This window comes from Delphinapterus leucas, chromosome 5 (assembly GCF_059928025.1).
Source record: "Delphinapterus leucas isolate spDelLeu-1000000601 "Yukka" chromosome 5, BTC_Dleu_Yukka2, whole genome shotgun sequence".
Classification (NCBI taxonomy): domain Eukaryota; kingdom Metazoa; phylum Chordata; class Mammalia; order Artiodactyla; family Monodontidae; genus Delphinapterus; species Delphinapterus leucas.
In genome coordinates this window covers 14295523-14307799 of record NC_143133.1, presented here as the reverse complement: position 1 = coordinate 14307799, position 12277 = coordinate 14295523, and the positions used below count along the sequence as shown (strand labels likewise).

The window sequence follows — 12277 nt, the reverse complement described above, 5'->3', positions numbered from 1 at the left end:
ATGTGTTGTCCTTAAAGATTAACGTTCAATTCAGAATGTTTTCTGACTTCCATTTAATACTTTTTAGAATCTGTTGTCATTCTTGAAATTTTCTTTACGTATTTACATGCTTCATTTTACAGTCTCTTGAGGAAAAGAGTTTGGTTTCTTTACCAATAGTTGTGTGTAAAAAGTAATTTTTTTATATTAAAATTTACACTTAAGTGGTAGTTACTAATTTCTACAGGCTTGACTGACATTAAAGGAGGTCAGTTTTCTTTGAAGTGCCACATATTCTCCACTTGCTGCATGTTATTCTGGGAATTTCCTAAAGAGATTTTTGACTTTACAATGCTGCTCTTTCTAGTACCTAAGTATATCACCTATTCATTAGTTATTAAAGGCTACACTTTATGTGAAGCATTTCTATCTCTAGAAATAATTCTGAGATAATCCTGAATGATTCTGAATTTGTATGATTTGAGACTAATTTTCTCAAAGGAATGAATTGTAGGGAAGTGCAGCTAATGATAAATTTTGTGTATAAGATTTTTTCTTAAATTTTTAAATGGCTATTTTTTAAATTTTAAAATAAAATTATTTTATTTATTTATTTTTGGCTGCGTTGGGTCTTTGTTGCTGTGGTGAGCGGGGGCTACTCTTCATTGCAGTGCGTGGGCTTCTCAAAGTGGTGGCTTCTCGTTGTGGAGCATGGGCTCTAGGTGCACGGGCTTCACTAGTTGCAGCATGCGGGCTCAGTAGTTGTGGCTCGCAGGCTCTGGAGCACAGGCTCAGTAGTTGTGGCGTACGGGCTTAGTTGCTCTGGGGCATGTGAGATCTTCCCAGAACAGGGATTGAACCTGTGTCCCCTGCATTGGCAGGCGGATTCTTAACCACTGTGCCACCAGGGAAGTCCATGTCTCACTATTTTTTTTTCAAATTGGAATATAGTTACTTTACAATGTTGTGTTAGTTTCTGCTGTACAGCAAAGTGAATCAGTTATACCTATACATATATCCACTCTTTTTTAGATTTCCTGTCTCACTATTTTAAATTCACAAATATCAGTGCATTGTAGTATTACGTTTAAAATACTATGTTTTTGTTAAAGTACAAATTTTGTTTTTTATTAGTCTTCAGATTCTTTCTTTGCTTTTGATTTGACAATAATGATTTTTGCTAACATCTTTAAATACTTTGATACTTATTTAATCCTCAAACCTACGAAGTGTAAGTACTGTTAGAGAGCTACATTTAATAGATGAGGAAACAGGCAGAGGTAGACTGAATCACCGAAGTTCAAAGAGTAACCTTTTGTTTTGGAGCCAGGTAGTCTGTCTCCAAAGCTCGAGATCACAGCCACTGTACTGTGTCACTTACCAAAACCAACCTTTATTCAGTACCAGTTATGTGTCAGGCACTGGACTAAATATTTTATGTGAATTACGTCAATCTTATTAACAGCCATACGAGACAGATAGAAGTAAGCGCTCTAGAATAAGAAAACTGAGGCTTAGGTTAGGTGACTTTGCTGCAATTTCAAAGGTAGTAAGTGGGAAACCTGGGATTTGAACACCAATATGTACAATGACATAGTCTATGGGGGGTTTTTTGCTTTTTTTTGCGGTACGCGGGCCTCTCACTGTTGTGGCCTCTCCCGTTGCGGATCACAGGCTCTGGACGCGCAGGCTCCGCGGCATGTGGGATCTTCCTGGACTGGGGCACGAACCCGTGTACCCTGCTTCGGCAGGTGGACACTCAAACACTGCGCCACCAGGGAAGCCCTGTGGTTTTTTTTTTAAAAAGCTTTTATTGAGGTATAATTCACATACCATACAATTCACTAATTTAAAGTGTACAGTTCAGTGGCTTTTGGTATTATTAATTTTTTAAATTGTAAAATACATATAACGTGAAATTTGCCATTTTGACCATTTTTAAGCGTACAATTCAGTGACATTAATTATATTCACAGTTATATAACCATTGCCACTACCTTTTTAAAAGATTTATTTATTATTCATTTATTTTATTTATTTTTGGCTGCATTGAGTCTCAGTTGCGGCACACAGGATCTTAGTTGAGGCATGCAGGATCCTTCGTTGCAGCGCGTGGGCTTCTTTCTAGTTGTGGTGTGTGGGTTTTCTCTTCTCTAGTTGTGGTGCATGGGCTCTGTAGTTTGCGGCACGCAGGCTGTAGGTGAGGCACGTGAGCTCAATAGCGGCGGCACATGGGATCTTAGTTCCCTGACCAGGGATCGAACCCTTGTCCCCTGCATTCTAAGGCAGATTCTTTACCACTGGACCACCAGGGGAGTCCCACCATTGCCACTATCTTTTCCAAAACCTTTTCATCACCCCAAACCGAAACTGTAACCATTAAGTAATAACTCTCATTCCTCCCTTCCCCCAATCCCCAGTAAACCAATCTATTGATACTTTGTCTCTATGAATTTGGTAGATAACTCATATAAATGTAATCATAGAATATTTGTCTTTTTGTGTCTGGCTTATTTCACTTAGCATAATGTTTTCAAGGTTTATCCACTTTGTAACATGTATCAGAACTTTATTTCTTTTTATAGTAGAGTAATATTCCATTTTGTATATATACATTTTATTTATCCATTCATCTGTTACAGATCAAGTGAGTTGTTTCCACCTTTTGGCTTTGTGAATAACGCTGCAGTGAACATTGGCATATGAATAACTGTTTGAGTTCCTGCTTTCAATTTTTTGGTTATATACCTAGGAGTGAAATTGCTGAGTCATAGTGTCATTCTTTTTTTTTTTTTTTTTTTTAGAATTTATTTATTTATTTATTTATTATTTATTTTTGGCTGTGTTCGGTCTTTGTTGCTGCACACAGGCCTTCTCCAGTTGCGGTGAGTGGGGAACCACTCCTTGCCACGGTGCGGGGGCCCCTCATTGCAGTGTCTTCTCCTGCTGTGAAGCACGGGCTCCAGGTGCACGGGCTTCAGCAGTTGTGGCACATGGACTCAGTAGTTGTGGCTCGGGGGCTGTAGAGCACAGGCCCAGTAGTTGTGGCACACAGGCCCAGCTGCTCCACGGTGTGTGGGATCTTCCCAGACCAGGGCTTGAACGCGTGTCCCCTGCATTGGCAGGCAGACTTGCCACCACTATGCCACCAGGGAAGCCCCATATTGTAATTCTTTGTTTAGCTTCTTTAGGAGCCACCATACTGTTTTTTCCTAAGCTGCAGTATTTTACATTCCCAACAGCAATGTACAAGGGTTTCAAATTCTCCAAATCATCATCAACACTTATTATGTTCCATTTCTTCGATTATAGTCATCCTAGTAGGTGTGAAGTAGTATTTCATTGCAGTTTTGGTTTGTATTTCCCTAGTGTTTTCATGGCAGCTAATCTGAAACTTTTTGAATAGGGGAAGATGATAATGCAGGACAAATTAGAGAAAGAAAGAAATGATGCGAAGAATGCTGTTGAAGAATATGTATATGATTTTAGGGACAAGCTTGGCACTGTCTATGAAAAATTCATCACTCTAGAAGTAAGTCTAAATTTTGTAGTTTTTTATGAGAACTATTTAAATGTTTGCTTGAGAATGCTAATATGAATTATGTAAATAAATGTACCAAATGTGTTATTGTTGTCAATCTTTTTGAGCACATTTAGGAATGGTTCTTAGTTATTTTTCCAAATTACAGAAGGCTGGTGAGAAAGATGTTTATAAATAAAAAGTCAGAAAAAAATAATTTTTTACACTTGAAAAACATTTTGTGCTTCCTTGATGACTTTTATTTCTAAGGAGAGCATTTTCAATCAGTATCTCTTAAATGTATAACTAGGACTTGAGAAAACTGTCTGCAATATTGGAAGACACAGAAAATTGGCTTTATGAAGAAGGAGAGGACCAAGCTAAACAGATTTATGTGGATAAGCTTCAAGAACTAAAGGTAAACTTTTTAAAGTCCATGTTAGTGTTGAACAGAACATTAAGTTGTCCTAAAAATTATGGTGTAAGAGCACAGTGTATGTGTTTAATAAATATATAAGAAATTACTAAGGCAGGTATGTGTGAGAGGAAGTGTTCTCTGAATTTGAGGTGAGTAATGCTACATGATAACTGAAATTAAATAATGTATAATCATATTTGTCTATCATGATACTCAGATATAAAAATTTAGCAGATGACCAGAGTGTTAATATTACTTTCATACAAGCCATATGTTTCTGAGATGTCATTAATAAGTGATTTGTCAACCTGACCCCTTATCCATTAAAGGAGTTACCCTTGCTCTGCTTCTTTCCCCCTTGACTGCTCTGAGTTTGAGGAGTAATACACTGCCCTTTCCTGTTTTCACATTATAACTAATGTGAAATTAGTGGGACACCAGGCCAGCAAAGAACTTCAGAAATAGTACCCCTGCTCTTCAGTGTCCTTTTACAAAGAAATAAGGAGATGTGTCCACCAGCTGCCCTTTTTCTACTAGGTCAGTGGTCTGACTTTAAGAAAAGACCACTATTACTCTTTTCCTCCTGCTTGCTACCCAGCGCTCCCCCACACAGGAAAAAAAATGCTTTAAAAGATTAGAAGTTCAGATTGGAAGGATGACAGGAAATTTTCCTTCTTAGTGTGAATCATAGCAGTCCTTTAATGTGCACATGAATTACCAGGGGCCCTTACTGAAAAGCAAATTATGGTTCAGTATATCCGAGTTGGGCCCATGATTCTGTACTTTTTTTTTCTTTTTGCGGTACACGGGCCTCTCACTGTTGTGGCCTCTCCCGTTGCGGGGCACAGGCTCCGGACGCGCAGGCTCAGCGGCCATGGCTCACGGGCCCAGCCGCTCCGCGGCATGTGGGATCTTCCCAGACCGGGGCACGAACCCGTGTCCTCTGCAGCGGCAGGCGGACTCTCAACCACTGCGCCACCAGGGAAGCCCGATTCTGCACTTCTTAATAAGCTTCTGGGAGATTCTGATGCTGCTGGTCCCTGAACCATTCTCTGAGTAGCAAGTGAATACACAGATGCTAGGTGATGACATTAATAAGGACTTCTAGCGTATGGGAAAAGGAAGCCCTTTAGGGATTGGCGGGGGTGGTGTGTGCAAAAGAAGTTACTTAACTTAAAAGCAAAAGAAGTTAATACCTTGCAAAAATTACCTTCATGCCAATAAATTACTTTCAAAGGGAATAATTAAAAAGCAACTTGAAAACCTAAGCTTATGAACGCAAAACTAGCTTTACTGTATCTTGGTGGTTTTTACTCCCCATCTCCCTAAAATATATATACTTGGGGCTGGAGGCGCAAACCAGGCAGCTGAGGCTAATAGAAATAACTGAAAAGCCCAGCAGCTCCCAGAATGGATTATTTCGCTTCAAATATATAAGTAACCATAGAAATGAATGTTATAGATGTTTTCACAGGCTTTACTGTTTTTTTTGAGATGGCTTTTAGGAATTAAAATGCTTTCAAAAACATTAACAATAAAAAGTATGATGTGTAAAGAGACTAAATGCAATATGGTATCCTGGAACAGAAAAAGATGAAATCCACATAATCTGGAGTTCAGTTAATAGTAATACACCAGTGTTGGTTTCTTAGTTTTGACAAATTTACCACGAGGTATAAGATGTTAACATTAGAGAAAAGGTGCTTGGCTCTTTATTGTTTCCTTTGTAACTTTTCTGAAAACCTAAAATTGCTCTAAAATAAGCTGATTTTTATTTAAATATGTAAAGGATTTGAAAGGAAATATTTGTCTTTCTAATGCATTCCCCTCCTCAAAGTTATAGGAGGCTGTTTTAAAATTTAGAAACTCCCTCCTACCAGGCACCTGGGGCAAGGGGCTGAATGGGTTTTTTTGTTTTTAAGCACTATACTTAAAATACACATCTTAATCTAATGAATAAATGTAACAAATAATATTCAGTAGGTATTAAATATCAGGAAATCCCAGTAATCATGTTGCTTTTAGAGAGTTATATGCATTATAAATATTTGAAACCAAGTTTCAAATACATGAGTCCTGCACACAGTATATAGTCCTTATGGTTTTCTTAATGGTTTTATAGACTTTTAACACGTAACTTTAAAGTAATTAAAGTTTTTCTTTGGATTTGAGAGGAATCAAGAGGTAATCTTAATGAATGAGAGAAGATAGGCATTCCTGTGTAGGATTCAGTAAGCAAATAACAACTGGAACTCATCTCCACGTAGGAAAACAAGAGGGGACATATTTTAATCTGACCAGCTTTCTTTCCTATTCATCATTCTGTAAGGGCCCAATAGAAGTTGTTTTCTGTTAATAACTTTTTCTTTTTAAAAAACTTGTGTTAACAGAAATATGGCCAGCCAATTCAAATGAGGTACGTGGAACATGAAGAGAGACCAAAAGCTTTAAACGACTTGGGAAAAAAGATCCAACTTGTCATGAAAGTTATAGAAGCATACAGAAACAAGGTATTGAATTCATAAAGTAAACTGGTGTGTATTACGCAGAGAGGGTGGGGTAAATCTAAAAATTCTCAACTACAAAGCTATAGCAGTTGTTGCTACCAAATTCCAGAGACATTGTGCACCAAACTTAAACTTTTTTTTCTTTACTGTAAAATTATCAGTAAAGGATACTGATAATTTCAAATACAGTGCAGATATGTGGCTTTAATCTTTTAAAATTCCCTAAAACTATATTATAAATTTAATCCAGTGACCAAATTCATTGTTTTCTTCTTAGGTGTTTCATTATAGTGCAGAAGGTTTTTTTGGACCTTTTTAAATTTACAGGCCTCTTTGAAACTGGACTCTGCTAGCATTCATTTTGTCCCTTGGCCTCTTTTTCTTTTGGTTGCACTTTGTCTTCCAGTCTTTCAGTCATCTGTAACTCCCGTATCATTTGTTGTTTTATATATGTGCCCAAATCTATCTTACTACCCTTAACGTTTCCACTGTTTTTCAGCCTGAAATATTTAGTTGTATAGATAATATCTCCATTTGGATGTAACAGTAAGATTTGACAAAATTAAGCTGATGATTTTTTCCCTCTAAATCAGAGGTTAGCAGGCTTTTTCTTTAAATGAACAAATAATAAATATTTTAGGCTCTGTAGGCCTACCATCTCTATACAACTACCCAACTTTGCCATTGTAGTGCAAGAGCAAACACACAATGTGTAAATGAATGGGCATGGCTGTGTTCCAGAATAACTTTATTTAAAAATTCAGTAAGTTGGATTTGGCCTGTAGGACAAGTTTGCTGACTCCTGTTTTAAACAGATATCCACTATAATTCCCCCAGGTTTTACCACTGATGTTAAAATTGCATCAGTGGGCTGGAGAGGCCAGCACCAGAAAGATTTAGGCAGGGTATTATCATAGCTTACATTTATCAGGCACTTTGCATGAATTATCTCACTTTATTCTCACAAGAATGTATTATGTAAGAGAATTGCAGTGCTTAAGCAAACTTGTCAAGGATTACACAGGTAGGTTAAGAGAAGCAGTCAGGATAAAACCTAAGCAATCTGAAACATACAGACCCTTAACAACTATACTGCTTTTCACTACACAATGTGGAGGGTGATTACTTATTTTAGAAATAAAGATTTGTAAATTCTGTAAAATAAAGAGTGCAATCCAGCCTACCTAAAAGAATAATCCAGGTACTGATTGTGAATGTGCCTGCCAATATTAGTGTCCATATAAGTACAAATAGAATTTAAGGATAATGGAAAAGTAAGAAGGAACAAGCAGACAAATAAAAACACCAAGAGTATTTCACATCTGGTATTGGAAGATCTGTATACAACTACCATAACCTAGTGTTCGCCAGTCTTCTTGAGGATGCAGGTTTAAAATATTATTCAAAGCAAGGCAAGATTTCATTTATGCTCAAGAATTTTGAGTTACTACGTTCCAGGCTCTCTTCAAGGTGCTGGAACTACAGCATCAAACAAAACACTGAACTTGTTTCTAATATGCTTCAGTGGGAAGAGATAGACAATAAATGAGTTACTATGAAGTAGTCAGATGGTGATAAGGGCTATGGGAAAAGTAAGGGACTGCCATAGGTGGAGATTTGTCAGAAATGCAGACTAATAAGATGACATCATGTGAGGGGAGAATTAAAGGACATGAGGGTTCAAGACGTATGATAACTATAAAAAGAATGTCCTTAACAAAGGGGGAATAGCAGTTGCAAAGGGGAGAATGTGTTGGAGTAACAGTAGGGAAGCCAGTGTGGCTCAGAACATTGCAGGGTGGGATTATCAGCTGCCAGATCATGAAGGGCCTAGTGGGCCATTATAAAAGTTTGGATTTTACGCTAAGATAGGAATCCACTGGAGGCTTTTGAGCATAGAATTCTAAATTTTGACTTTTCTTTTAAAGGCTACGGAAGCAGAGAGACTAGTTAAAACATTAGAATAACACAAGCAAGCAGTGACGGAGGCCTGAACCCAGAGAGTGGAGGGGGAAGAAGTGGTTGGATTTCTGCTGCATATATTTTGAAGGCAGCGCCAATAAGATTCACTGATAGATTTTATGTAAATATAACAGAAAGAGGAGTCAAATGACTCCAAGGATTTTTGGCCTGCAAGGGTGAAGTTGCCATTTACTGAGACGGGGAGAACTTGGAAGAGTAGGTGGGGAGGTAATCATGAGTTTGAAACATAGGTAAGTCGTTTCAAACATTACAAATAAGAATTCAAGTTGGAAGTTGGCTATAGAGTAGGGAGTTCAGGGAAGAGGTTCAGGCTAGAGATTTTTTTAAAGCATGCAGGGGGCTTCCCTGGTGGCGCAGTGGTTGAGAGTCCGCCTGCCGATGCAGGGGACACGGGTTCGTACCCCGGTCAGGGAAGATCCCACATGCCGCAGAGCGGCTGGGCCCGTGAGTCATGGCCACTGAGCCTGCGCGTCCAGAGCCTGTGCTCCGCAACAGGAGAGGCCACAACAGTGAGAGGCCCGCGTACCGCAAAAAATAAAAAAAATAAAATAAAAAAGCATGCAGATAGAGGGATGAATGGGGAGGAGATCCTCTTTATATATGTTGCATTGTCATTTCTTTCTGGTTTTGAGACTGCCAGTCTAAATCATCACATCTTAAGATCGTTGCCTACATGTGACAGCTGCAGTTGTCTCTTTCAGACAAAATTTTATTATGTATTGGGTTGGCCAAAAGGTTCATTCGGTTTTTTTGTAAGATGGCTCTACTAGCGCTTAGTTGTCTTAAACTTCATTCAAAACAATTTTATTAGATTGTATTTTGACAGCTGTCATATCAGCGTGCATTTTAAAAACAACATCAAAATTGGTGAATTTTTGTGTAGCCATTTTAATAATGAAGATGGAAGAAAAAAGCAACATTTTCGGCATATTATGCTTTATTATTTCAAGCAAAGTAAAAATGCAACTGAAAAACAAGATTTGTGCAGTGTATGGAGAAGGTGCTGTGACTGAACAGACGTGTCAAAAGTGGTTTGTGAAGTTTAATGATGGACATTTCTCGCTGGATGATGCTCCACAGTCAGGTAGACCAGATGAAGTTGATAGCGATCAAATCAAGACATTGAGAACAATCAATGTTATACCACGCGGGAGATAGCCGACATACTCAAAATATACAAATCAAGTGTTGAAAATCATTTGCACCAGCTTGGTTATGTTAATCACTTTGATGTTTGGGTTCCACATAGGTTAAGTGAGAAAAACCTTGACCATATTTCCGAACGTGATTCTCTACTTAAATGTAATGAAAACGTTTCGTTTTTAAAACAAATTGTGAGGGGCAAAGAAAAGTGAATACTGTACAATAATTTGGAACGGAAGAGATCATGGGGCAAGCGAAATGAACCACCACCACCACCACGAAAGGCCGGGCTTCATCCAAAGAAAGTGATGTTGCATATATGGTGGGATTGGGAGGGAGTCCTCTATTATGAGCTCCTTCTGGAAAACGAAAAGATTAATTCCAACAAGTACTGCCCCCAGTTAGACCAACTGAAAGCAGCACTCGATGGAAAGCGTCCGGAATTAGTCTACAGAAAACACATGATCTTCCATCAGGATAACCACGTGTTTCTTTGATGACCAGGCAAAAACTGTTACAGCTTGGCTGGGAGGTTCTGATTTATCTGCCATATTCACCAGATATTGCACCTTTGGATTTCCACTTATTTTGGTCTTTACAAAATTCTCTTAATGGAAAAAATTTCAGTTCCCTGGAAGACTGTAAAAGGCCTGGAACGGTTCTTTGCTCAAAAAGAAAAAGTTTTGGGAAGATGGAATTATGACGTTGCCTGAAAAATGGCAGAAGGTAGTGGAACAAAAGGGTGAATGCGTTGTTCAATGAAGTTCTTGGTGAACATGGAAAATGTGTCTTTTATTTTTACTTAAAAACCAAAGGCACTTTTTGGCCAACCCAGTAATTCTTGTCAACAACTTAAACATATTCTGTTGTACAGTCAGAATTTTCTGTCTATCTTGCTATGTGCCTGCTTAACTTATTTTTCTTTACTCCTTGACAAATTTAAGTCCATGCAGCTTCTTTCTTGGCTAAGTACTACTTTTTCCTCTAATACTCTTCACCATTCTTTTCCAAACCTGACTTCTTCAGAAGGCCTTTCCTTTTAAAACCCCATACTGATTTTTCTTTCTCCCAGTTTCTTCAGTTCTGTGTAGTCTGTAAATGGCTTCTTCACATGCGTATGTGTGAGGTGTACACTCAATAAGAGTCTTAACTCTTTTAAGCAGAAATTATCAATAAATTGGTGCTTATTGAAAAACCTGTTACATTAAGTATTTTTTTTTCCTAATAGGATGAAAGATACGATCATTTGGATCCTGCTGAAATGGAAAAAGTAGAAAAATATATCAGTGAAGCCATGAGTTGGCTGAACAGTAAGATGAATGCACAGAACAAACTAAGTCTCACTCAAGATCCTGTGGTGAAAGTTTCAGAAATAGTCGCAAAGTCAAAAGTAAGAAACTATAAACTTCTTTTTCAGTCACTAAACATTTTTAATAGGAGCCATACTTTGAGAAATAATCAGCTTGGCAGAAGAATATAGAAAAACAGGAATTTGAGGCTAATCTTTAATTTGGGGGAAAAAAAACATTCTAGGTGGGACATCTCTGTTCCTTGATTTAATTAGTCATATACACAAAGCTGTCTTTTAGATTTTACATTTTAAGTGTAATACAGAATGAAGTAAAGCAATGTGACAACTCCAAATATGTCCGATTTTTCTAGGCTGTATAATACTTCTGAGCCTCCATTGTAAAACTGCAATATATGTTTGTCTTTGACGTGGTTTGAAACGTGTAAAATTCCATGGTAAAATCTTACTTATGAGATAAACTTTCCAGTTTAAAAAACATTACTAATACTGAAAATGTCAAAGTTTATAGAAAACACTATGAAAAACACGGGGACAAACATGATAATAAAGATCAGCATCTAAGTAGAAAAATGAGTAAAGACATTGGTAAAACATCTGACAAAGAAAGAAATACATATCCAATAAACATATGAAAAGGTGTTCATCTTCATTACTAATCTAAGAAATGCGAATCTCTTCTCTCTGATTTGGTTGTGTGTTTACATTCACAATCTTTGCCATAATTGCCAAGGGTGTGAAGAAATGGACGCTATTCCTGAGCAACTTGGTTAAATTTGTTACCGTTTTTCTGGGACATCATTTCAGAATATGTATAGAAATTTAAAATGAGTTTACCCTTTAATGCAGAAATCACAATTCTAGGAATTCACCTTAATTTGACTGTTGCATAAGTATATGCAGATAAATACCCTTGCTTATGATAGCAAAAAACTGGCGACAACCTAAATACCTATCAGTAAGAAACTAGATAAATAAATAGATGCATATTTCAATATTAAAACACATTTCAACAATTAAATATAGTATTTAAGATATCAGAGGTAAATCTGTTTAGATATATAGATTTATACAACATATTCAGTGAAAAAGGAAAGATAACTTTATTTAGATTCTGTAATCTAACTGTATCAATTAGCATGTTCATAGATTTGTATGTTTGGAGATGTGTGTGTGCATGGACATACATCTAGGATGTTCACCAAAAGGTTAGTTATGTTAATCTATAGGAGATGGAATTTCAGGTGATTCTTTTTAATCTAGTTCAGTATGTCTGTAGGTATTTGATTCATTTTTAAAACAAAAACAGGTTTTAGGGTGTTTTTAATTGGAGTATATTTGATTTACAAGATTAGTTTCAAGTGTACACACAGTGATTAATGTTTTATAGATTATACTTCAAAGTTATTATAAAATAT

The 12277-nt window shown here is 37.2% G+C and overlaps 1 protein-coding gene across 1 annotated transcript in view; it reads left to right on the top strand.

Moving 5' to 3' along the window:
• HSPA4L (heat shock protein family A (Hsp70) member 4 like) overlaps positions 1 to 12277 on the top strand; it is a 55404-nt gene that overhangs the window by 36212 nt on the left and 6915 nt on the right. Inside the window, exons 16-19 of the mRNA XM_022556928.3 lie at positions 3386 to 3511; positions 3810 to 3917; positions 6308 to 6427; positions 10779 to 10940. Coding sequence (XP_022412636.2) covers positions 3386 to 3511; positions 3810 to 3917; positions 6308 to 6427; positions 10779 to 10940 — 516 coding nt within the window. The remainder of the gene's footprint in view (positions 1 to 3385; positions 3512 to 3809; positions 3918 to 6307; positions 6428 to 10778; positions 10941 to 12277) is intronic.